At 41.9% G+C, this 27,738-nt stretch overlaps 1 protein-coding gene across 8 annotated transcripts in view; it reads right to left on the reverse strand.

Annotated features, from left to right (window-relative positions):
* BICD2 (BICD cargo adaptor 2) overlaps nt 1–27,738 on the reverse strand; it is an 87,704-nt gene that overhangs the window by 11,435 nt on the left and 48,531 nt on the right. For all 8 annotated transcript variants that reach the window (XM_038185797.2, XM_038185796.2, XM_072044632.1 and 5 more), the window contains exons 3-6: nt 9,368–9,520; nt 6,839–7,288; nt 4,777–5,796; nt 3,588–3,739 (exon numbers count right to left, since the gene is read on the reverse strand). In XM_038185797.2, the coding sequence (XP_038041725.1) occupies nt 3,588–3,739; nt 4,777–5,796; nt 6,839–7,288; nt 9,368–9,520 (1,775 nt within the window). The remainder of the gene's footprint in view (nt 1–3,587; nt 3,740–4,776; nt 5,797–6,838; nt 7,289–9,367; nt 9,521–27,738) is intronic.

Genomic DNA, 27,738 nt, shown 5'->3' on the forward strand with positions numbered 1-27,738 from the left:
CTTATATGATATTGAACTGACATACATATTCATTTGAAACACTTTCTCTCCATTAATGAACAACAGCTACAGTCTAGCTTCTTTTTTACAGTCATGGATTTACTGTTCCTCCATCATAATCACCACTCGGTAATTTTAATCTAATATTACATGCAGTACATTCTAAAATTTGCCCCTTGTCCCCTCCCCTCCGCTGACTTGTTGCAGAGTTTGTCTCTCTTGTTATTTACTGTTTATGAAACACGGGGACATTACGATAACCATTAATTACATCTAGGCACATTTGTTCTTTACTTGCAAAAGCCTTTGGCTTCTGCTGGATTTCTTAATTACTGTTTTATCTTTATTTTAGAGGAATGAGCAATGTCTGTTTTCTTATTACCCTTGCTTGTTCTCAGGCTCTGGAAAAGAAATGGAAAAAAACGTATCAGCAAACTCGATAATCCTGTGTGTTTAATCACAGACAAGAAGATGTGTCCTAAGTCACTTTTCAGAGCCAGTTTAAGTCTGTCACAGTTTTTCAGGTCAAGTGCAACTCCATGTGAATAGAACTGTTTGGTTTCCTTGCCTGACCCTAAGCAAATAAACCAGCAAGTAACTCCATCCACCACAAGACTTTGGCTGTAACCTATCACACACAAGGTACTTCTAAAGGGAAGCGCTGATGCTATCTTCTCGTAAAAGTCCATGTAGTACATAACATGCAAGTTAAAGAGTTGAGAAACTTGCAGGCTATATAAGAACAGAGAAAAACAGCACTAAAATAACAGAAAAGAAAGGTAAAAAACATTTTGTACTTTCATTGTCTATGTTTTTTGACATTTTCTATATTTAGTGGAGTTTTTTTTAAAACGTATGCTTACATAAATAAACTCTAGCAGATCGAATTCAAGGAAAAGGCTACCACAACAAAATAAAATAAACTTTGCATTTTAAAATGTAAAATTGGATGAAAAGACAGCTTAAACACAGTCTAGGATTAACTTTTCTTAGTGGATTTTCTTGGCTGTGAAGCAATGGTCAAACTGGCCCATTGCTCTTTACTGAACCACTTCATTTAGCCATCCTTTAAGGACTTTTACCTGAACTGATAATTGATGAATCGCCTGTGTACCTCTCCTTCATTTCCACTTGCAGTGTCTTCTGGAAATAGCAGACTTTCAGGTGTTCACCAAACAACTACCAGAAACCTACTGTCATCTTACTCCCTCCTTCCTTGCTGAAAAGTTGAGCTAAGCCAGCCTCAAGCTTAAATTCCATGCTGCATTTTTTCATCTGTTTAAATGCACTATTTTTCCCCCATAACCAATTTTAAGAAATGCGAGCTCTATTGCCCTTTGAAGTTTGAATGACAAATTGCTAACAGGCAACACAGAAACCTATCTTGGTCTACAAGACAAGGAAACTGCTTCACTCCCACCCCAAATCAGGACATGTTCGCTTCAAGTTCATTCAAAACACTCAGGAGAATCTGTTTGTCTAGCAAAGAAAGGAATCACACTTTCTTCTCACAGTATGTTTGAGGAAGATTAACTATGTTATCTCTAACTTGCTACTAAAACCCTCAAGTCCCCTCCTCACATTTAAGTAAGGCTTTACATGTTTCCATATTAAAAAATATTTCATTTTTTTTTAACCCTCAGGTTAAGAAAAGTAATGCACTTGAAAATTGAATTTTATTTATTTATTTATTTATTTTACACACGATGTTCCCATTAATACAAGTTCTTCTGTTTTAAATTCCTAAGTAAATAGGTTGAGAATTCCCCCAAACTGTAACCACAGCAGTGTATTTCGTATGATAAATTTTGAGAAACATCGTTTTGGGAAATACTCTTTCAAACAGCTCCTTCAACTGGTAAAGTGTGGGACCCAGATGGTATCCACAAAAGAGAAAGAAGTACCACTTGACAACTTGTAATAAAGCTGAACGCTGCACCCTAATGAACATTCATCAGGCCTTCTTGTTTATTTACATTTCGCACCACCCAAGCTGCCTGTTAGCAAGAGCAAACCTATTCAACAAAGTAAAACAGAAGAGGTGTTCAGCTTCTCTTTGCATAAACAGAGAAGTGCATCTTTCTTTCTGGTGAAGAGTTCACTAATAAACCACCAAAACGTTTGACTGTCATACAGTGACTGTAAAAGCCATTACAGTCTAATTAAGCAGATAAATTTCATTTTCAGCTCTACAGGGCAGATCTTATTCCAGCCCCCAGTGCTTTCAGTCCATTTGTACACACAATAGGGACAGGTGTGTTGAGTAAGAAAATCAGGACTTAAACAGCACAGCTACTGAATATACTTCCCTAGTACATTATGCATATCTTGATTTATTCCTTTGTGTGACAGCTTAATTTTAGGCTTCCAGTATTGTCTAGAATGCTGCAACAGTCTCTCAATAGCACCTTAATGCTGGAAGCTATTAATCTGTATTTTGCAAGTCTTCCTTTGTCTCCAGCCCCTGGTCTTACTGTATTTTTATTACTTATTAAAAATAGCTGGCAGTATTGTCAAATTAGTTGGATTATCCTGGTTTAAAAAGGAAATTAGGTCAGTTATTTTACTCCTGCCCAGCCTTCCGCTCCCATGTACTACAACTCTTGCATCCTACAAAATAGTCCGTTTCCTGTGGAAAAGACAGGTGTGTGCAGCAGTCTGCTTCACACCTCACTGGAACATAATACTGAAACAAGCATGGTAGGGTAAAGCCCCATCACTTGTTACTAGTCTCTGCTGATACAAACCTCTTGGTCAGAGCAGGAATGAGACCTAGGGCAGACTGTTCAGAGGTGCTCCTTTAGCAGGTTGGTTGTGACGGCGAAGAAATAAATCGGGCTGTTAATACTTCTGATATTTTAAACACACCTAAAACCTGTTTCCAAAACAGTTTTTGATGTTCTCTTCACCCAAGCACATTGGAATGCTCCTTCCAAACCTTACCTGAAATGGTGGCTTATATGAAACAGCCACTCCAGAGAAATGCACACAGCCAACATACAGGCTACTAACCGTTTCTGACCAGAGATCAATGAGGAAAGGGGTGACAGTGCCCTAGCTGCAGTAGTAGTCTTGAGAGCTGTTGCGGCTTCTGAAACATGGGGCACACAGCAAGAAGCAATTCTTCGTGCTCCCTGCAACAGCTGCTGTCTCAGGCTAGATGCAAATCTAAGACCCAGCTGCGTACCTGCCATGCAGTGATCAGGAATACAGGTGCTCACAAGATGCTCTGTGGACCAAGTCTCCACTCATTCAGTCTCAGCTCCTTTGCTCCTGGCCCCTTATTTTTCCCCACAATAGTTACTATGTAGAACATAAGCTCAGAAATGCTAATTGTTCATTAGTAAAATAAATAACCCCACACTAAATTCCTGTTTCGTAGCAATATACTATAGCCCTACCATTTTCCTCCCTCATCAATAAGAACACATTGCAGACAAACACTGTAAGCAATGAACACAGAAAGAATCACTCCACCCTGCCCCTTACTGCATGGGCAGGGCAGCCTTGCTGCTTGCAGGCAGGATGTTCAGCTGTTCCCCCCACAAGCAAGGAATGACATTTTCCAGAGTTCAGATTTTCTTTACCTTGTAGCAAACATTGCTCTCAGGGAAGAAAATGTAGCAGCATCTTCTTTCAAAGCCTTCAGCTCATTTCGCAGCTTCATCATTGTCTCCGTAACCATCGCTTTCTCGTTTTCATACTTGCTTTTTAAGTTGGCAAGGGCCACCTCTGCAGTCTATTGTTTACCAAGAAGAACAGAAATGTAGTGGTTAATGAAACATTTGACAAAGTTATTATCTAGGAGATTTCAAATGGCCATTGACATAATGAAATGTTTCCTTAGTACTGGAATGTTAACATTCTGTTCAACTTCTCTAGTAGAGGTTAAATAAAATTTCATCTTTGAGCACTGGAAATAGATGGGACATTTGGGGCTCCTACTACCATTAACCAAGAAGCAGCATCTGGGAAGTTACAGAATATACATTTAATGACACTTATCTCCAACTGCTAATAAAAATCAGACATTACAGACTTCACACAAAAAAAGTGTATTTACTATCTCTCTATTTACACATATTAACCCTTATCTTGCATTATGTCTGTTTTACATTATGGTACATCATTATGCTAAAATACAAGTGAAAAAAAGAAAACTGAAAGTAGGTACATATTTCTTAAATACAATAAAAAAACAAAAAACTTATATTATTTTAGAGGAGACAATGAAGCATGTCAGGTTGTCTTAATGTCAGTTATTTTCATCTGCTGCACTGCTAATGTGTATCAAAAGGCATGGCCCAGTCCCCAAAGACTAATTTTACCTTTCAACCCTCTTATTTTGTCCATGCTCTTGTATCACATCCTCATTTTGGAAAACTTTATTAGCAGTTTCAGAGAGAAGAGGATATGAACTTAAGAATTCATTCAAGTAGAAAATAAGATTTACCTCTTTGCTTTAGGTTTCTTACATTAAACATAACCTGATATAACTCAGATAGATTGAAGTTATCTCAAATAAAACTTTCATGAGTATGTGACAACCAAAAGCCAGTTAAAGCCCCAACATGCAGCTTCACAGGAGCACAACTTCGTGCCTGTGCTGACACAGCCTGCCTCTACTCAGCGTTGTGCCTTACAGGTATCAGGAAGAAGAGCTCCACTGAGTTTAAGAAACAGCAGTATGTCCTCAAAGACATACTGTTCCTCTGTGCTTAATAACCTAACTATGACCCTGAGACTACAGCTATCACATCTGTAAGACCTGCTCACCTGTTTGTTGGCCTTCAGCACAGTTCTCAGAGTTGCTATCTGTTCTCTCTTGGTGCTCAGCAGGGACTTCAGCTTCAGGATTTCTTCCATGAGAGCTTCCTTGTCTTTGTCCACCACTGGCCCAAGTTCTTGAGTGGCAACTCGCTGCCTGGACAACTCAGTTGTTCTGTCCACAGCAGCTTGCAGGTGTTTGATCTGATCCCGGATTATTGCGATCAAGTTGTAAATGTTCATTGGTTCCTTCCGAGGATCTGACACAGGAGATGGCAGAGATGACACTGGAGATGGGCTGCTGTCACCGCTTCCATTCTCTGCCTTTCCAAGCTCGATAGTTAACAGCCCCTTAGAAAGAAGAATAGGAGACCTCCTTCCCTTGGTCTCTGGACTACTGCGTCCTCCTTTACCTTCCTTGTAGTAATCCAGCATCACTCTGTTTGGAGTTTCATTGTTGCACATGCAGACATGGTGGTACAAGTTGGCCAGTTCCTCACTGAAGGTGACCAGCTCATCTTGTGCCACACTGAGGCTGCCCTGTGTTTCTCCAGCAACATCACTGACTTTCTTCAGCTCCTTCTCCAGTCTGGCCACTTGCTCTCTATCATGCCTGCTGGATTTTTCTAATGAGGCGATCTTTTCAGTGAGAGCTTGGCTCTCAGTTTCATATCTGCTCTTGTCTTCCTCATACTTAGACTCACATTCTTTGTATTTCGTCTTCAGATTTTTAAGTTCTTCTTTTAGGTCAGTAATCTCTGCCACAGCCACTTTGTATTTGCACTCCAGGATCTCTGGCCCATTGATGTCAACTTCATAATAATCTCCATCTTCATGGCTGTCCCGGTCCTTCTCGTTGTCGAGGGCAGACTGACGCTCCTTGCTGACTTGGAGCTTCTTCATTGCATTCAGGTTTTCAGTAAGCCTGCCAACTTTCTCATGCTGCTCTGAGAGGGCCCCTCGTGTGTTTTCCAGCTGTTTCTGAGACTCCTGTAGTGTCGTTAACAAATTCACCTTTTCTCTTTCCATCTGAAAGGCATGAACACAGACATCTATATAAAGGAAACTGTTCCACTAAGTGGTTTTACTGTAAGAGAGACAGAAGCTTAGCCAAGGTGCATGTGGTTACAGAAACCTGATCACTTGTACATTACTGAAAAGGCTATTTCACATATTCTAAACACAAAAATAAAACAAACACAACTGTTGCAAGCAGTGTTCCTCCCCAGTGTTTCTAATTTCCACTCTAAAATGTGCATTTTCAGGTTTCTCTTCCATAGCTCATGGTCTCCTTGTAAAAAACCAAAATCATTCAGCTGAAGATAAACTGAAATTTACTGTTATCCTGCAAATTGTCAAGTAAATATAAGAAGACAAACAGTCTATGGTGGAAGCTTGGAGCTTTGTTAAAATAGTCTAAATTGGATTAAGTGAAAATTATTACATGGACACAGAAGACCATGGACATAATGAAAATTTTTCAAGTTTCCCCTCTGAAAGTTCTAATTTTGAAAGAAACCCATTTTTTCAACAAAGGCTTTTTTATTAGAGCTCCGCCAAAAATATCAAAAATAGACAAAATAACCCTAAACATTTCTAGGTGATGTAAATATGTACCTTGTTTCAAGTTCTGCTATCTCCCAAAAGTGCATATGTAAAACAATAATGCTTGACACCAATTAAAATTCTGGAATTTTAGAACTAAATGTAAAAAAACAACTATGGTGTACAAAACTCCTTCTGATGAAGGTGACTGGAATAACTATCCATTTTTGAACAAAAGACTTAATCCGTTGATTAAGTTTCTTGCTATGGGTGACACAATGAAGGGGACACAGCCTATACTGCTTCCTACAGAACATGATTGACTTGACCTTCTTTGAATAAAAAATAAAAATAAAGAGTAAATGTTTGGCAGTATAGAATCTGTAACAAATTCCAAAGCAATTAAAGATTTTACAAGTTTAGATCATACTATATGGTGTACATCTGAGATGCTGAAAATACAAATTTCCATCTGAAAAAAACGAGCAGCTATTTAGAATTACAGTTATTTGGAAAATACATTTACCTGTACAAGCTGTTGTTTCAGCTTCTGGATTTCAGAAATGTTTAATTCACTCAGAAGATCTGAAACCAGACTTGGTGCTGGAGGGAAGCCTTCATTTTTCCTGGGCGTTGATGTATTCTTGCCATTGCTGAGTTTGCTGAGGCAATTTTGTTCAAATCCATTCATGATTTCATCATTATTGGGCTCTGTGGCTTCATCGCTGAACTTCAGCCCATCCAATGAGATGTTCAGGTGACTGTTGTACATGGAGTCATTGATGTTCATGTAGTGGGACAGCTCCTTACGAAGATTGTTCTTCTGCTCCCTCTCTGTCTTCAGAGTCTCTAAGGCCTCCTCAAGCTGGCGTTCAGAGATCTCCTTCAGCCGAATGGCATCTTCCAGCTGGCTGTTGAGAAATTCTGTTTCTTCTTCAAGCCTTTTGATTTCGTGTTTCAGACCTTCAAATTCCACCTGAAAATACACAAATAGGGGAAGAAAGTACTAATGAAAACGTCTGCCTGCAAGACACCAAGTAATTTTACTTCTGAATGTTTTTCATTGAGTGTGGTGAGAAGGGAATGTTTTTTTCAGTTCTAAAGTCTAGTTTTTGCATTTTAACTGTAACCACTGCCTGCTTACCTTACTAAGACCATACAATAAAATTTCTAAGCAAAGTGTGGAATGAGCTGACCTCCTCCAGCTTAATCAAGATAGCAGGCAGATGCAACACTTGATAGAGGCATCACAAAACAGGCTTTCCTAGCACTTTATGCAAGCTCTTCTCATGTTTGATTAACAAATTCCCTGACCAACCCTCCCACAAATTTCAGTCTCAGTATTTCTCAAACCCAGCATCTCAAAGCTACGCTTCCAATTCTCTGCTGCACTGCAGTTAGAATGTGCAACTGGACTTAAAACTGTTGAGGCACACCTAACTCTGCTTTTATACATTCAAAATACGATGTTCTATTATTTCTGTCATCATAATTCCAGCACATCTTGAGAGGGCTACAACCCAGGCAGCTAAACAAAATTTTATGGCGTGCTTTAAGTTTATACCTCTAAGACTCCATTTTATTTTTTAACCTCTCTTGCACTGAAATTATGAACACCAACATGAGCATAACATTTTAAATCTATTAAGAAAAAGCTTACAGAATACCCTTTCTTACCTTCAAAAGAGAAAACTTTATAAATTATATATTCCTATTTTTTGCTAGCTATTAAAGGCATTTTAGGTGCCAATACGCACAATAGTGCTGACCCACATCTAACTGAGAAAAGGAGGATCCAGTCATGGTAATTCTGTTTGGCAACTTAAGCCTGGAAAAACTTGATGGATTCTTCTAGTTATGTCAGTGGGATAACTAAAGCTTAATGAAATTCATCAAGTAGGATTATGACAGAGTAGAAAATGAAATAATCCACAGCCATTGAATTAGCTCTTGGTTCTCAATACACCCATTGAACTCAAATATTTAAGATTGCAGCATTTTTTCAAAGGTCCCAGAATACAATACCAGTAGTCAATAATTACTAGCAACTGACAAGATAGCATCTGCAGTTAAATTTGGCTCAACCCAGAACGACAGCATTCTTGAATATTGTTATTTTAGAATGTGAATGCAGAGACAGGAACTTTTACTTGCTTCTTCTAAAAGTATAAACGAGACAAAAATGGTCAAAATCAAAAGTAACCAACAACATAACCTGAAATTCATCAGACCACTACCTCTTCCAGCCTGCATACGTAGAGCTTAATAGCCCCTTTTCCCCTATCACATAATGCTAAAGTCCCCCAAGCGGCATAATTAGACCAGGCATAGGCAGGTGAGAACAGGTTCAACCTGGAACCCTCTTTTGGGCACAGTGAGGCCAAAGTGATAAACACTGGTGAGGAGTTTCACCTGGAAACACATGAAGTACAAAGACCATGTCTAATCTAATTACCTCCACAAATGCTAACTGAGGGGAATTCTTGAGTTGTTCCAAAAATGCAATTTTCTTTTCTAAGATTATGAACATAGCTGGAACTGTGCACTGAAATGTGACTTTGCGAGTTAAGGTCTGACGGTACAAAGTAGTTATTGACTACTGATACAGTTCATGAAAGTAGCTAGAAGAGAGTATGGAGACCAGGACTGGAGACATAATGCAAGCACTAAGTAGCAATATAAATATATGTTCAGAAATATACCCAGTTACAGACATGGTAAAAGAGGATGGATGGTGAATATCGCACAGGTTGAACCAAGTAACAAAGCAGAGCGGCAAAGTATTAATCAACTTCTAACAAAGACAAAGAAGGCAATGGAAGGACTTGGAGGTCAAAGTAGAAGCAATACAGCCTCAGACTGTGTAGGAGCAGTCAGAAAGGACTTAAACATTTTTGGGATAACTGTTGGTACTAAAATTTTGTAGTTCATAGTCTCAGTGGTAGTATATATTTGCAGAAGTGGTTGGATGTTCAAAGAATGAGACAGGACCATGCTGTAACACAGGAATTAACTAGAGCTATGAAAGCAATGCTCACTATTTTGAAACACTTGCCTGGTTTTGCTTCAGGACAGACACTTGTTTCTGGAGACAGATGTTTTCTTCTTCCAGCTCAGTGTAGTCTTGCAGCAAACGGGCTTCTCGGAATTTATATTCCTTAATATCATCTCGCAGACGGGCCCTTTGGATCTCCACATTCTGGTTGACCTAGGAAAAACAAACGAAGCCCAAAGTGAGGGCAATTTGGTCAGCTACAATTACATTTTGAGATTTCATCTTTCCTTTTGTGCACTAATCAATTAGAGTCTATTCAAACAGAACCTCCCCCCAAATCAAATTACAGAAAATGAAGTCTTACACAGTAACTAGATTTTGTTTTCTTGCTTCTCTTACAAATTCTTACTCTACTTCTGACAATTAATGAGCAGGCAAATCAACATTCATACATGTTACATGTATCTCACTGACCATAAGCAACAGATGAAAGTTTACCAGATTGGAAGTCAATACCTGCCTCCACTAACACTTAAATGAGATGGGGCTTCTCATGAGAGTAAGAAAAAGATTCAGACAACTCCAGACACTCTTATTTGTACTTGTATTTGCTCCTGCTTTTCATCAGACCTTTTCCTTATGCCTAGTGCAACTGTTTGAAAATATGTTCTAATGAATCCTTTTGAAGAAAGAAATTGAGCTAAATCTGAAATGAAGTCCAAGATTTCAGTCAGAAAGAAAGAACAACTGTGGTGCTGAGTGTGTGGTGCTGAACAACCTGGGGCTGAGTGTTCCCTCTCTTCAGCCCCAAGACTTGCACAACACCTCAAAAAAAATTTAAATCACTGTTCTGGGATACAGGAGAAGGAAAGATCAGTAGATGGCATAGTGTGATCTTTAGACTACTCATGAATACACATGGATGCTTCAACACACTGAGCTGGGACGTACCCAGCTATGTGAATGACTCGCTGTACTTACCTATGTGTTATTTTTTTCCAACCACCATCTGTTCGAGTCAGATCTTTAAATATTTAATTAAAGTTAAAATGTTCCAAAACATTAGCAAAAATATCTTTAGAGGAAAAAGAGGCAACAGCTGCCCATAAAATAGTATCCAAATATGTTAACAATCCTACCTGTCAAGCGACAAAACAGTTTTCCAGCCAGTTTCCACTCAAAACACACACCCGTGAAAGAGGCAGCCTATCTACTCAGCTATTTAGGTGACACCATCTTATTTCCGTTTTCATCTACAAAGCAGCATAGATAAAAAGACTTCATCCTCAGGTACATAGACTCAGATTCCCTTAGTATTCTCTGTATTGTTAGAAACAAAAACGTCAGCAGCAATACCTACAAATGAATGAAGTAAGGTCTGAGTCCTCTCGTGAGTGTACAGCAGCAGTACAGAGAAATAATACACCACAGGTATCAACAGGCATGTATAGAGAGCTGAGAGATAAAGGACATGGTTTTGGAGGGAGCATACGGCAAGACTTGCACCTGGCACCTTCTGAACACCAACTCAGAACCACCTGCAACTGTAAGAACTTAATGTAAAAGACAGCTGCCTCCCCTGACAGACATTAGGCTATATAACCTTGCCTGTTATTTTTTTTTATCTGTGAAGAAGAAAGCACTGCTTCCCAGTGCACTGAGAAGCAAAAATAAACATTCATCACTGAAATGAGACACTGTGGTACAGTAACACAGATGAAAAGTTGCTACACCCCATGTGCCAAGCGAGCACCACTCTTCTCTGCTGGTTCTTTACAGCAACGTCGAGCTCGGAGTCAGAGCTCGGGGGATTCTCCCTGCCCTCTGTATAGATGGTTTTGGCTTTGAGGTTACAGCAAGTTACTGCAAAGCCAAGCCTAGGCTAAGATGCATCTTGTGACTCCACTTGGAAGCTACCTGGCAGATTCATTCAGCTACTAGCCAAAGTAAAAAAAAGCTGCAGTCTAATAAAAGTTTTAACACATACCCCAGTCTTAGAACTGAAGCTCTGTAACTGTTTATCCAGTTAATGCTGTTTCAATAGCACTTTCATCCAAGAATCTAAAGAATCTTTAAACTCTTCTGAAGTTTCAAAACACATTTCCCCAGTCAAGTACTGGCTCTGCCTTTGCACAAACTCAGAGCTACGGCAACGATACATGGCGGTAGCTGAAGGCTGCAGGCTGACATGAAGTCAGGTCATAACTTCCTTCCTCTTCGTAAGGACTGCACCGAAAGCTCTCACCTTCAGCAGAGAAAGCCTCCAGCCAGATAATCCCTCCTGTTTAACAGCCAAGACCACGAAAGGCTCTTGCATCACTCCGAGCTCCATACAAATTAGGAGCTCTTCCCTGCAATTCTCCTCATTTCCGGGTCAGAAACACAAGAGGAGACCTCCCACCAAGCTGCAGGGGAGCTTCTCTCCCCTTCTGCCCCCAAACACCATTCAGGTTGTTTGTCCACGGATGACCTAATCTTTGCACAGGTCAGTGCCTGGAAAAATCACTGAAGCCATTCGTTTTTGGAGAAAGAAGGGTTTCTGTCCAATCCTGTCTATTTAATTCAGAGTAACACTAAGAGCTCATTATTTAATGTGAAAGTACTGCCATGCTCTGTCTAGCACATTAAAAAAAAAAATCACTATTTCAATGTGCAGAGGAAGGGCAGATTTAAAAATAGCTCCTTTGTTTCCTGGCTGGAGAAAGAAGATATAACCTAGATTTATTGGCTGGTTAGCAAGCAGTACCTTCAGCTAGCTCTTAGCATTTTCCTGTCAGATAGATGTGTGTGCTTGCAAGCTGCAAGGCTAAATGGGCACCATGCTATTTCATACAAACAACCAAATGTCAGGGTTGTTTTTCTTTGTGGAAAAGAAAAGCCACTGCCTCCTTTCTCAAACAGATTTCTGTATTATCCCCACCCAAAATAGTATTCACGTATTTAAAGACAGACACACGTACATTTCAGATGTTCTCACAGGAGCTGTTTTACGTGGCTAAAGTGCACAAAATGGTGAGCTGACCCACAGATGAACAGATGAGTTTGAACCAGAACCTTTCTGTGATTTTAGTATTTCTTGATGCTTCAGTGCCTTAGAGGTTTCTTCCTTCTTCCTCTGCCCCAAATAACACTGAGGTTAGGAGAGAAGAGGACGCTGGAAGACAAGGACGTGCTTGGCTAGGCTCTCAGCTATAGGGAAAGTCGCATCTCCACCCTAAGGAAATCACAGGGCATTTACAAAGCATCCTTACCACTGTGGGGAGGATCACTGGCCACAACATCTTGTTGAGGGGCTTTGCCTACCCGACAAAGCCCCTCAAGTCCTTCACCCAGAGAATATTCGCCCTACACAGAAGCCTCTCATCCATCCTGTCCAGGAAAGTACAGATGACGAAGACAACATTCTGGAGTGATTTCACCTAAGGCCACAGACCACTGTGACCCTGCTGCTAGAAAGTTTGTCTGAATCATTTTTTTCCTCTTAGCTTTGCCTCAGAAGAGTCCTGAAAGGGGCACCTTTTAGCAGCACAGGTGCTAGAAATACAGGGATTTCCTCAGCCATGAGTGAAGGACTGGTTTGAATTGGCTTTGTCCGCGTATCAAAACCTAATTACTTCCCTTCACAGAGCAGTGCCCGAAGCCTGCTCTGTAGCACCTGGTTTTCTAGTGCACCCTACGATATAACAATGTGTATAATCTAAGCATGAGAAGTAAATTTATTGCAAAAAAGTCTCAGGTAGCTGATTCCCCCCCCCCCCCCTTGTTATGGTTATTACACAGCTCTGGACATCATTCAGCCTCCAGCAGCAGCCAGAGGATGGTTTTGTAGGCGATGCTCTACTATCGCTAGCCCGATGCTGGGTTGCACTTAACTCCATGAGCTCCTGAGGCTGTGGATGAGCTCAAGTTCCTTGCTCTAATAAACATGCTCACACCTAAATTTACCTGTCATTATTATGAAGAGTCAAAGCTTAGTTTGCCCAAACTTATTACTAATTCTAGGATTGGATTCAAGACTTTGTGCAATAAATATTTCTAGATATGATCATTCCCTTGAGTTCTTCGTGGGAAGGGCTCACAAAAAAGGATGCGACCCCTCTGGAAGAAACATAGCGTAGTCAGAATGGATAGCAACTAGCATATATTCTGTTGTTATGGGGAGAAGAAAACAATAAAACAATCTCTTGGCGATTTTATTAAATATCATCATGAACATTTAGAATAATAATCCCCAGCCATTTATGTAACTCAGTGCCTTCTTCGTCAGCAGCTTTTTGAAGAAGGCATTTCAGTAAGTGCCCTTCTGAACATCGCTTTCATACTCACCGCTGTCATCCCAGAAGAGCCAACCTCAAAGCTACATCACCTACACCTCAAGAACCAACGATGAAATTAAGAACTCAAGATCTGAACCACAGTGTGACCAGAGGCTGGGAGAAGCAGCTTTTCGGTACATAAGCCCTGGTGGTGTGAAGAGAACATGCCAACAGCGTGAAGGCACCATGGCTAGGGTGACTGCAAGCTGGGAAGAGAAGCATGTGTATTTCCCACACAATCCCTGTTCAAAATTTCAACTGTCATAACATGCACACTCTCTCCACACACTGAAAGCAGGGAAATGGAAGATCCCAAGAGGCAGGCGCAGCCCACAGCAGTGTCTCACAGGCAGCAAAAGCCTTGAGATGGGAGATGGTTTTGGGCATGACCCCCTCACGCTGCCTCTCGCCTATGGGCCCAGCGCTCAGCTACCTGGAGCTCTGGAGGACGGTAAGATGAGGTGCTGCAGGCATTCCTCACTGATTCACAGGCCCACTACTAACCACATGTAGCCATGCAGGTTAGTGTACATGCCACTTCTATGCGTGTATGTGTACAAGGGCAGCATATATGGTTTCTTCACATTCTATGTGTCCCCACCCCACTTTTTTTTTAAAGCCTTTTGATAGAAGACAACGATAAGTTTAAGTATTTCCTTCAGAGCTTTATCATTATTTCCTTGCCCATTTTTCATGCTCTTGTTCTACATGCAGGAAAATATATTTCATAAAACATACACACAAAACATAACTACAGCCCCAAACTTTTGTTCCGAAGGATATTTGTTCAACCATTCAGTCTATTCTCGCTGACATGCTATAGCCATCCACTTACTGGTACATACTTATGATAGCAGTTATACTTTGATTCGATTTATAAACCACAGACATCCCTCCTGGGCACTACACAAGAGAAAGAGAAATTGACAATCCTCTGGATACAAATGCTCCTCTTTTCTGTAATTGTATCCAGAACCCTTGTCCTCTTCTCCAAACACTGCCAGAAAAATTAAGATGCTCTCAGAAGTGTTTTATGATGCAGACAGGTTCAAAAGAAATATTGCAAAAGACAGACCACAGCCAGTAGAGAAAGTCACTGTTTGCACCAGTAGGACTATATATTTTCAAGAATTTATAGAAAATGGTTTTGGTGACTTTGGTTCACACAAGCCCACTGGAGAAAAATAGATATTACATTAAACTTGTAGTTAGACTTCTCCACTGTTTTATTCCAAGTCATGCCATCACACCATCTATCTGCTGAAAAGCTGCTTGACTTCCTAAGCTTTGGTGTGACTGCAGAGATAGATTGATACAGATAGGGAAGGAAAGAGGAAGGTGGAGCGCTGTGGTCACTCAGAAGCTCTAAGTCACGCAAGACATGCCCAGTCTTCCCAAGCACAGTCAGTCTGAACTCTGTGACAAATATCCTGTAGGGATCAAAAACCAGGAATGGCAGGAAACTAACTCACAACATGTTTATCCTTCCATAGGAAGAGAAGAAGAAAACACACTATCCATTTGTCATACCTTGTTCATAACGCTTTCGATAGCTCTGAAGCATTAACAGAAGACGCACAGCTACACTGAAACTTCAGTAGCAGATGTGTACAAACATCTGTGGTGATGAGTTGGTTTTTTAATTTGTTTTTTTCTATTTTCTAAAATGTCCTCTCATAACCAACCACCTACCCCATGATGAAGCATCTCACTGTGTATAGATGTCTCAGACTTTTAGCTGTGATTAGTAGGGTGGTGCCCAGCATTAACACACACAGCTCAAGATTTATTTTGTTGCAAACCACTAAATAAAAAGCTTTGTGAAGCTGTGACATTAAGGATGGGTTTACTGCAACACCAAGAAATGCAGTCATGGATTTCTTTTCTGTGCAATATTAGAGAGACCTGAGCTGAGACTCGGTTACCGCAGTGTTTCCAGGAGCTATATGAATCCCTCATAACTACTTAGCCAGCATCAGGCCTTGCTACAATGTACAAGTTTATTTGCTTAACGTGGTGTTTGCTCCCGACCCGTTCCAGCATTTGATCCAGCCCGGAGCCCTGCCCGTGTCAGGGGAGCATCAACATCTGTGGCGGGTGGGCCCCAACCCAGCCTGGGGGCCAGGACGGAAAGGCTGACCCAAACTTAATGACAGTGTTACAAGTGGCCCTGGGTAACGTTGTTATTAGTCTCCCCCTTCCTGCTCTGAATTGCTTGCTAAGAGCAGTTAAACTCCAGCTGCTTTTCCAATCTCAAATCTAAATGCTTGGCAGCTTTCCATATCCTTCGCTGCCACAAAGAACGCGTTTAACCCTTCCAAGGCCTGCCAGTAGACTTTAGGTAGCTGTCTTTTCCCTCCAGAAGGGCTAGTAGAGCTGAGCCTGGCTCTAAGAAGTGTCACTGCTGACCAAGGCAGCGCCAAGCAATCGGTGTCACAATTTCTTCAGTCACCAGCGGTTGTCACCTTCCCTTCTTCCCGTGATGAGGGGGTGTTTTCAGGGTCCCCAGAGAAAGAGCACTTTAGTCTCCATACAATTACTGTATTTAAGCTGAATCAGAGCAGCCTTAACTAGCATAACCCTTGTTACTTCAAAAGACAGCTTGTGAGAGCCAGAAAGCGCAAATATTCAGAGCAGGGCCCACAGCTGTCTACTGGTCAGACTGCCAGCATTCAAGTCAAGGGAAACATTACTCAGTGCAGCTGGGGCCAGGCTGCCATCTTATGGGAATATTAGCAAACCCCTGACATCCAAGCCACCCAAAAGGCTAGAATTTCCTACAGGAGCAGGCCTAGGGACACAAGTCCAGGTAACCCTCACAGTCACGGTGCAGTCTGTCACTTCAGTTTGTTGGCATAACCAGAAGCCTTGGCCTTTAATCATCAGCTGGGACCGTGACTCTCCTCCATAAGGTACAGAGCTCCTAAAGGAAAGCTGAGGGACAGGGGAACTGACAGAGTGTGCAGGGGCACAGCCCGGCACTGCCAAGGCATCAGCCCCACTGCCTGCAGCCCCCAGAGCCGGGCAAGGCCAAGCGGCAGCTGCGCTCATCAGCCTGCGGCCTGCTTGTGGCTAACAGGCTTGGAAGGGTTTTTCAGCGTGCCCAGGCTCATATCTTCAGATGTTCACACACAAGCTTGAGGCAGCTTCAGCTAGCCTTCCTCATACTGAAAGGGGAAGGAAGAAACGAGCCTGGTAACTGAGACAACTGCCCACTGTGTTCAGTGTTTTGTGCATCGTTCCCCAAGGTCTGGGAGGGCACAGGGACAGCTGAACACAGACACAGCTCGGCCATGTCTGAGCTCAAGCTCTGGCACAGCTCCAGGGCAGCACTGCAGCAGCCTCCCTGGGGATGCAAGCTAGCAAGGGATGGGAAAGATGAGGAGCACTTCCAGGAAAACAGAAATGAACAAGCCAGCCAGGCTTACATAAGGAACAAAAAAAACTACTCTGCATCTTCTGCTTTTTTTGTCTAACAGCCCACATTCAGGGGAATAACAGTACTAAAGCTGCATCCTACATAGTAGCTCTAAATCACATTTCGTTTTTAAAAAATCACATGTATTGTGTTATCGAATGTACCACTTTTGTATTTCTAATTGAAACTAATTATTGAAAGCTAATAAGCACAATCAACCACTGTATCAGCACTCCTCAATAGAAAACAGAATAAAACCCAAGAGCAAGATACTGTTTTGTGTGGAGAAGCCCTGGTGGCTCAAAGGCCTAATTGTACAGGAGACCACAAAACAAACTTACAGTAACCTGCTGAAACTGATTTCAGACCACCAAAAGCTCTCGGGGTTCCATTTCCCATCTAAGGCAGTTCCCCCAGCAAACCCACCCAACCCTGGCCCTAAATGGGTGCCAGAAGCAGGCAAGTGTGCTCCACCTTCATCAAAGTCTTGTTTCTGCGTTTTGATTTTATCATCCTCTGTTAATCAGTGATAATCACTGACCAAAATACTCGTACTTCAGCGATACCCAAGGCCTGCTCCATACTGTGCTTCATGCCTGCTGTTCAGAGCTTCAGGACTCTGCTGCCGTGTCTTTCTGCAGCCCCATTAAGCTTGTTTCACCAGAAACGTCCACAGACCACTTATTTTCAATAATCTGAAGTACAAGTTTCTCCTGTTATTTAAGCCTGCCCTTCTCTGTTACAAGCTCTGTTGGAAGCTCATTTATTTTCTTACTCATAATTCTTACTCTAGTAAGAAAGCCCTATTTTACAGTTTCATTAACTGCTTCCAACAGTGACACTATCAGGCAGAGTAACATCAGCATGCTGCAGCACCACACCAGAAACAACTTTATGGGACTTCAGCACTAGGTACCACAGACCTGTCAGACTTAAAACAATTCACAGTTAAAAGAATATTGACAAAATGTTGAAGTTAATACAGATATCAAAAAGACTAGAGGTCTCCTATTGTCTTAATTTGGCCGTAGCTAATTTATACGTAAAGCACGAGATAAAGGCTTGGGCTAAATTTATACACCCTGTGTTAGTGACCTATTTTCACAAGGTGCCACAGCTCCTACATGTGGAAAGTGCTTACTTTACATTACATGATACTACTGAGATACAATCACCTCAAAACCACTAGCTTAGAGCTCCGTCACTACTTCAAACAACTTTAATTAAGTAAACTCCAAAGGAGTTATTTATCTAAATTAACGATACCACTTTATAAGCAGCAGAGGTAATATGATTTTGCTTATGTGGATTATGGAAGTGGTACTTCTCTATAGAAAACACCATGAAATAAAGGACGATGCAGTAATACTACACAATACCTACGGAGGCCTTAAGGATGTTGGGTGAAATATAGAAGCTACCCCCCACGCCTCAGAAGCAGCAGCCTTCCCTCTGCTCTCCAGGGCAGTCAAAAATGCCCACATACTCAGCAGCTTTAGGGAACTATGCCACTGATGGATACAGTAAGCTGTTTCTTGTTTAAAAAAAAAAAAGTTTTCTTAGACCTTTTTCCTGAGCAGAATACGCTAACGGCCAAGTCCTACTAGGTTTCAGTCGTGGTCTTCATCTGTCTGCAGGAAGAGTTCCTATCCCTTGCTGTGGTGGTCAAAGCTTGGTCAGGCTCCACATGGTTAATGCTGCCAAACTGGGATCACTCAGCATTCCCAGTCCAAAGTGTTGGGGCTTCAATATTGGGTTTGTGTATTTCGTTTCGTTTTAGATATACAAACTACACTTGCCAATTGAACTCCACATGCAACACTGACTTGCAGAGAATGCATGAACATGTCTAATGCTTTTTTTACTTTTATTTTTTCAAAACGAACTTGCTGTGTATTACTTGCATTAAACAAAAGGCAGAACCTCTGGTGAAAAGGAAGGATTAAATGAAAGCAGATGAAACGCAAGGATAACATTGAGCATAACCTTCACTGCTGCTGCATCACAGCCTGCATTTTTAATTTCCAAGTGACAAACCATGGACAAGCAGCTCAGATTTTCTTTCAGCAGTCTTGTTTACCACTTAGCAGGGCAGACTTTAATAACATTCTGATGACTTAATACAATTACTTCACATGACTAAATTATGAAGTCTCCTTCCCCGTTCCCAGTTGAACTTCAAACAGCATGTCACAGCTAGCTTGTATTTTACACAAATAAACAGATGTTGGGACGCAGCGACTGGACCTTCATCAAACAGTGACTAAATGCTCTTTCCAGAGATTTCCTTCGTCCCTCTCAACTGTTACCTTACAGCTAACAAGTGGCTTTAAAAAGCCCAAAACACCACTGGGGCAGTTATTCTGAATGTATCTGAGCCTTTCAGGTCATGCTTTGGATGGACCAGCACAACAGAGTATGCTGAAATTTTATCCCCCATAATTAGTAATATACTGTTTTGCTTATACTTTTGCCTGCACTCAAATTGCATGCCCTGTGCTTGTCATTGACCTATGTTTTCCTAAAGGAAGGAAAAAAATCAATGGCCACGTAGGAGTGATATACTGCCCTTTTTCTATAAAAAAATTATTTTCCTAAGAACTGTTTTGATAAATCACAGTAAGATTACACTGCATAAACATCTTCATGTAGACAGAACTTGTGGCAGCAAATGAGAAGAGCCTCTTAGCCACAAACAAAGCTATGTTCGTTGACCTCACGCTAGCTTTTCCTCCCACAAGAGCTTTTGTCCAAGCAGCAGAGGAACTCAGACGGGTGTAACACTGTAAAGATCAAATGTCTCTGTGAGAATAACCACCAGAACACACTTTAAGACACAAAAAGAGCAACACCTACATTCTGCCTTACTAGAATGTCTATTTCAAATCAAAATACTGTGACAGCACAAGTGGTGGCACCCCATTCTTAGAAGCAGTTGTCTGCCTGTGCTGACTGCCAATTGCACTGCTAGTAACCCGTAAGTTGACCTAGCAAATGCTGCTCCTGGAGCTGCTGCTTCACAACGGCCACACAACTATATCACCATGATCTTCCTGAGCTATTCTCAAAAACCAAATCCAAAACACTTATTTATCAGGTTGAAATCAGCCATATTTTCAGTTTCTGCAGCAAAGGAGGGCTGGGATAACCCAGATATGGAAAAATCAAGGATACCTGTCCTGTTCCCAGACCTACCTACCCCACACAGAAGTAGCTTGGATTTCAGTGCATAAGACTGCTCCACACTTGGTTCCTCTGTTCAGTATTTCCCCTTCAGCCCAGCTGCCCCAGAAACAGCTCAGAGCAATGCTGGTCTGACACACACAGGGCAGGTAGCTTTGCCTCAGGGCAATGCTCAAGTCCCTGGATTTCTCTCATTCGCAGCCTTTAAAAACGGCAGAAGACACCTCCCCGTTGGCAATCAAAAAGTAGTAGGGGTTAATGAGTTAGCTCCACTCATTAATGACACAGAGGGAGAGAATACTAGTAGTCAATGTCACTTAAAAATCTGTTCCTCCACACACCCATTTCAGCTTGGGAGACAGGTGCGATATTACCACCCCAAACTTATTTCACCTAAAAAGGTGAAAAAGGTGTATCAAGAAATTAAGTACATCAAAACTAATCTTGAAAACCCAAACATAGGGAAAAAAAAAAAAGAACAGGATTTGATACAGTTTCTGGAACAGCGGCATTACAGCAGTGTTATTTCTAGTACTGTTGACACAGCCCCTGGTTGGTTCTTTGTGCTTCTGCCTGAATGTTTTGTCACAAGTGATGTTCTTACAACCAACCATATGTGACTTGAAAATAAATCTCAGGATGCAGCCCTGAGTCAGTCTATCAGCTGCAAAACCCCTGGATGAAACCAAGGATTTTTTTCCCCCAAGCACACATATTACAGTACTGCTTTGAGACTCAGTGTAAGAAACGCTCTTTCCTATTTTCAAAAAGAGCCAATCTGACCCAAACAAGCCTTGCTTAGAAACATTGCCAAGGGCCACCTACAGTAACAGAGGCAGTGCCAAGTACAGGCGAAACAAAGCCATCTCCCTGGTTCTGCATCCTGAAATCACACCACCATCAAACCCCAGCGGAAGTTTTCACTCGCATGGGAAGAAAAAAAAAAAAAAAAAAAAAGAAAAAAAGAAACAACCTCTTTAATTAACGGTTTGTAAAGCAAAACTTCAAGCCATTGTTTCACTGATTGGAGCATTTCTAGCTACTCCTGCAATTGTGCATATTGATTTCAGATCTGTTAAAAGATTACAGCTGTGTACAAGAGACTTTCTCCCTCCACTGCTGATTCTGGTCAGATGCCCAGGGCAGACCCAAGGTCATAAGGAAGGTCAGGAGCAGCCACAGCTAACGAGCGGGGCTCAGCCTGCTATTTCTGCAGCACTGCTGGGCATGTAGCAATTTAATTAAAACAGAACAATGAAAAGATCCCCCAGCAAGCCTGCTACCAGGTTAATTCCCAAACAATAGGATACCCTGGAATCTTAACTGCTAAGTGAAACTTTAAAAAGCGTATCTACAGAGTTTTATAGTGTTAGAAGAACAAGAGTCCATGTTAATGTTTCTTTAAAACCTGAAATCTGAAAATACAGTGCTCAGAGGGTGACTTAAAACTCCCTGATTTCAGCATCAATTCATTTTTGGACACCAAGTCTCTAGACAGCAGCCATTACAGCCAGGGAAACGCTGTTGTTAACATCTTTCCTCTGAATATATCAGTGCACAACAATAGAGGAATCACAAGCAGATGCTTCCTTGAATACGTGCAAAGCACACCAACTGGATTTTCCTCCACAATTCCTCTTCTTCGGATTTTTTTTTAATTGTTTCAAATGGATACAAATGATATGCACAGCTCCCATTTGTAAAAATACTCAATTCTAAATTATTTTAAAAAGAGGAAGCTGTCAATATGAAAATTAACTTCACTGAACATAAAAAGCTGGGATGCACACAGCCGCCATCCGTAGCGTGCTGAGGCAGGGTGCAGCAGCGTGCCGCGATTGCGCCGCTGCCACCGTGCCTGAGCTGCCGGCACCCAACAAAAGCTGGGCAACCACCGCAGCCCCTGCCCACACAGCCCTGCCAGGGCTGCAGCCTCAGAAGGAGAGGGATGGGAAAAACAAATCCCTTTTAATTCTCTCAGCACATTAGAGAACAAGAAATCCAGTCCTGCCCACTGTGTTTGATGCGTTAAAGTTCCCTCAAGGAAGCATTGCTGCTTTTGCTTTTAGAAGCAGAGCATTACCTCTTTAAAAACTGCTGCTCTTACATTAGGACCATGTTCAGTAGCTGATTTCCAGCCATGTTACTCACTTCAGAGGTAAGACAGCACATTTTAACATTATTTAAATGTTTCTGTTTGCACAGTTCTAAAACCCAGCAACAAATCACGGAATGTCTTCTACAAGCTGCCCCAGTTTATTCTTTGGAGCATTATGCCTGGGCCCAGAAGGAACCTAACACCCGCAGGTAAGCGAGCTTCGGAGGAGCCTTAGTGCTCAGAGGTTTTTCCATTACAAGTTCAGGGATCCTTGTTAGAGGATCCTTGATGAAGGAGACATGGGGGAGAAGCATCTTCATTCCCAGGGTGTTGCACTGAGTGCTGTGTGCCATGATACTGCTGCCTCCCTCTCAGATTCAGCACATTTCAGTGCTGGTCGATGCATCAGATTCCAAATGCTTTCAGGATGGAAAAAAAAAAAAAAAAAAAAGCTATGTGTGAATGCACCTTTCTCCCTGCAGTTTTGCCCACAAAACATATGGGAATGGAAATCAGTGATGTGCAAACCAACCCTGCAGCCATTCCGACAGACAGAGAGGGCACCAACACAATCACAACACGACAGCAGTGACCCTTACAAGGTCACCCTTCGCAGCCTACCAGGCAGGGGAACTGTCTGCTTTCAACATTTACAAAACAACCTTTTCCCCACAGCTGACCACCCTGCAATCTGGTTTTATAAAGCTCATGTCAAGCACTGAGCTCTTGCCTGAGCTGGTTTTCCTGTATTTTTGACCAAAGTGAGTGCACAGCTGGTCCCACCTGCCCCTGCTTGCTCTGCCACAGTACTTCCCTCTCCTGGGTCTCATCTCCCTGCCTCTGGTGACCTCTGGTTTGTGCTGGTAGTTGTCAAACCTGCACTTGGTAAACAAGGCTGAAGCCTGAAACCATGCTGCCTGCAGAGACATTCCAGGAAAGCTCACCCAATTTTGTGGCAAAGAGACAATACTTTTTATTGTAGTTCTTTAAACAAAAGGAGCTCCCTCCTCACTCTTTGTCAGCATTCCACCACAACCTGCCTTTTCCTCTCGCTTCTTTCTCTAGGTCATCCCCGCTCCTTTTTCTTTGGTTCCTGACCATGACAAGTTTCCCTCTGAATTCAGTCTGCCTCCATTAGGTCACCAACCTGCTGTACCTCCTACAGGCAAGGTTTCCAGAATAGCCCATATTTACATGTTACTTCACTGCAGCCCACGCTTACACACTGCCTGAACTCTGTGCTCCATCACATCACAGCATCTCAGTTCCCCCATCACTTTTCCGAGCTTTTAAGTGTCCCTCACTCCTATTAACTTCAGCAGTAATATCTGTATTATCTTCCTTTCCCTTGTTCTCACATTCTCCATGAAAAATGTCTCTTGTCCCTGCTTTCTGCATTTGACTTTATTTTACCTCTATTTATATCTCTCATCTCTTTTTCCATTCAGACTCCTGCTTCCAAAAGCTGCATATCCTACTCCATTAGTGACCTTTCTGTTTGGAAAGAACTCCTCTAGATATCAGCTGTTTGTTCTCTTCTTTTCCAAGATTCCTATCTGAAAAGGCAATAAATCTTTCAGCACTTTCCCTTCTCTAAGCTATTCCCTGACTTTATACCATGCATGTACAGAAACATTGTATAAGAATATTTTGCTATATGATTATCACTACCTCTAGTTTCTTAGCAGTTTCCAATGTACCCAGAAATATACCCAGAAATGTACCCAGTAACACTGTGGTGTTTTTTTTTTTAATTTTATTTTATAATTTGCTTGCATTAAAAACCCAATTCCACCTTCCTCCATTTATTTAATAGGGGAAGAAAGAGCTCTGTTGATCTGATACAGACATATGTATCAGACTAGACAAACGACATAGGACCTCAACAAATCTGTAATGCATTGTAATGAACTGCTTGGGCACACTTTTGGCCACTTAGCAGTAGTGCACAGTCTATAATTTAGAGCACAGTAAAATGTTGTTACCCGGTATTCTTTGATATAATAAAACCAACAAATTCTTCAGGCATGGCTCATGGTGCAGCTTTTAGGGAACCCAGGAAATGGAAGTTTTCCTTCCTCAGCAGCAGGGAGTTCTCTTGTACCATTTTCCTCCATGGGCTGTCAGTGGGTTCAAGAGGGAAGAACAGAAAGCAACACAAAAGACTGTCCAGCATTTCAGCTATAAATCCTAGTGGGAAAGAAAAGTGTTATCATGACTTTAAGAATTCTCCTCCTCCACTGATGATGTTGAGGAAAGTTCTTACAGAAACCTGGAGAACTTCAACAATGAGATTACCGTGTATTTATAGATGTGTCGGCCAGCAGTGCTCAGGGCAGATAGGGTCAAGTCTAACAAACAGCGGCCTACCGTGGTGAAAATGCTGGCTCCTGAAAATAAACACTTGCTAGCAATTAAAACAGTCAAATACTGGGAACGGGTTATGTCCTGGGTTTTCCTGCAATGTCTCTTCCACCTCTGCTCACATGTTTTAATTGCAAGGCCACAGAAAGCCGATGAATGCACCTGTAATATCGTTGTGCTAAGGCCAAGGTGAGATGGCTGCGAACAGTTAGGTGTCTGTGAGCAGAAGGCAGCAATGATCGAAGTGTCCTGTTCTAACACAGCGCATCTGATGCTTCCAGTGACTGAAGATCAGCTTCCACATGAAGCTCTTCTAATCACAGCGCTGCAGATTGTTTGTGGTCTCTTCAGTGAAACAGTCAGGGATCCACAGAGTTTGGATCTACCGACAGATCTTTAGGAAAGAACTGCAGACCGAGCTCAAGGTCTTCACCAAAGAAGCAAGATCTCGGGGCTGGGCGGTGAGTTTGTTAGGTTTGCTTTGGGAGCACATGTGAACTGCATAAACCGTAAACTTCATTGAGGAAGTTATCAGAAAGATCCGACCAGAGCATAAGGGTTGTTAGAGTCACTTGAGACTCTGAAAAAACAAACACATGACTGACCCCTCACATGAGACAAATGAACAGGATGGAGGAATAAAATGGACAGATCTCTATGAAGTTTTGGGTATTATGTTTCCTTTTTTTTTTTCTTTTTTTTGGGGGGGAGGGAAGGGTTTAACCCTTCACCCACCTCAGAATAAAATAAAACTAGGATAGATGATTGCTTGTTGGTGTTCTACATGGTCCTGAGAACGCCTACCAGACTCCTCTGGCTGGTCTGGGAGGCTGTGGGGCTGCAAGCCACCCTCCAGCTGCATCCCATGGGAAACACTGCTCAGCCTCAGAACGAAGCGAGAACAGGCAGGTTTCACACACTGCCCAGAATGAGAGAAAGCTGCACTGCGCCGCATGGACAGCATAAGGAGCCAGCACATGACCACAAAGGGCACAGAGAAGAAAGTCAAGTTCATCAGCATTGCCCTAACAGTGTCACACCTCAGTGAAAGACAGAGCCTTAATTGCTCCAGGCTATTCTATTTTATATATTTTTTTTTATGGTTAAGAATAATACGAAGTCTATTATCCTTCTCTGCGCTCCAGTGCTCTGTTCCCAGGAAGGAAGCACCATCTTTGAAAATAGGTACTCGTGCAAAAATATCCCCCCTCTTTGGACTGAGCTTTGGGATTCTCTCCACAACTCCTATAAGGAACAAAGAAAGCATGAGAGAATTGTCACTAGCAATCGGAAGAAAAAAGAGGGAGATGGTCCCCTGTGCGTAGCACAGCCAGAGAACTGCACTGCACAGGTCAACAAAAAAACACATGTCAAACTGATGGGTAAAGCACATTCAGGAACAATGACAGATATTGCACAACAATGAAAGACAATCAAAATGTCTTTAAAACCAACTTCAGAAAAATAGCTTCCATTTTATAGGCTTGAAAGAATAAAATCATACCTACGTTGTGTTTTGTAAAACATGCTATGTAGTACATTTACACTGCTCATTGTGTTAGCTATTTTTATTCTCAATTAATACTAAAAAACACAGATTAAAATATATCTCCTTCTTTAGTTTACATAATCAGATCACCTTTTACTTCCCTGGGAAAACATTGCTCATTTATTTTTCAGCTTCTTTATATGTGGGCACGGCTACCTCATGATTTACCAACCAAATCAGTCACCTATGAAATCTGTTTTGGTGCCACTAAAATGCAGCACAAATGAAAGAAGATCAAAAGACATGATAATTAGCAATTACTCAGGAGCAATTACTCCTTCTAGTGACTTTTCCAAGACACAGGAGCTGCTGAGCTAGCTAATGACAGCAGTAAAACTCATAATCTGTAATCGCCCTGCCGACCTGTCTCAACAGGCAAAGTTAGATAATTCAACAGAAAGTGTCAGAACAGCTTGTGTCTGCTACAGCAACTGCAGCCATAACGAATGCCACATCTCCTTCCAGAAACAACTCACTTTTCTGCAAGTGTCCTGAGAAGACCTGAAAAGATTGACAGCATCCTAAATGCACTTCCAGCTGATCCAGGTCAACATCTGGTTTCATTCCATAACCGCTGCTACGTCCAGAAACAGCTCGAGAAGAGCTGCTGCCTGGTTCCTTCAGTCTTGCCCGTGCCACGAAGGTCTAAAGAGATTTTTTCACAAAAAGCCCCCGTAACAATGAAATTCTGTATCCTTCCAGTTAGCTATGAAAGAGCAGATAGAAACTTTCACAACCAGCCCTTACTAGCAAACATCTGCTAGAAGTAAAGCTGAGATTCAGCCCCATTAGTTTCCTGCCTTTTCTGCCCTCCCCCAGCACTTCTAAACCACCACCACCACTTCCTTTTAGCTTTGACAGAAGACCTCTTCACAGACAGAGGATGCATTACACATTACACATTATCAAATGTTTTCCACATCCCCCCTCTTGCCTGGATTAAGTCCAGAACAGTTGCAATAGAAGTACAGTTTCCTGTTTCCCCAGTCATCTTGCAAGTCAGGCCTTTGGACAGGCAGTAAGACAGAACCTCCAGAACACACGTTATAAAGGACAGACCCATCTATAAACACTCTCTGTGACATAGTAGAGAAGAGCCGCTGTAGTTTTTCTTTCATCAGCAGTCAGAAAAACCCAAGGAAGGAATTTCCACTATGTCTCTGTGGTATAAAACAGTAGATCATATTCCACCTTCAGCCCAACACTTTCTGCCTCTGGACTACGGAAGCATTTTTCAGAGCAGAGGAGGCACAGAATTTCCTTGGACCAATGTCAACATGAAACTTCTACCACGAGATCTGGTCTAAGCATGGCTGTAGGGGCTGGAGAAAGCCACAGTGCTCGTCTTGCTCACTGGCTTACAATAGCCACAATGTTCTTGATTTCTCTCACAGAATATTTCCAGACTCATTTGCTATTTATCTACAAATCATCACAGAAGGCTTCTGCACATCCTCCTGTTTCCACTTACCTCAACAACAGTGGTGAAACAGCAGCGATTTG

Source organism: Anas platyrhynchos, chromosome 13, assembly GCF_047663525.1.
Source record: "Anas platyrhynchos isolate ZD024472 breed Pekin duck chromosome 13, IASCAAS_PekinDuck_T2T, whole genome shotgun sequence".
NCBI lineage: Eukaryota > Metazoa > Chordata > Aves > Anseriformes > Anatidae > Anas > Anas platyrhynchos.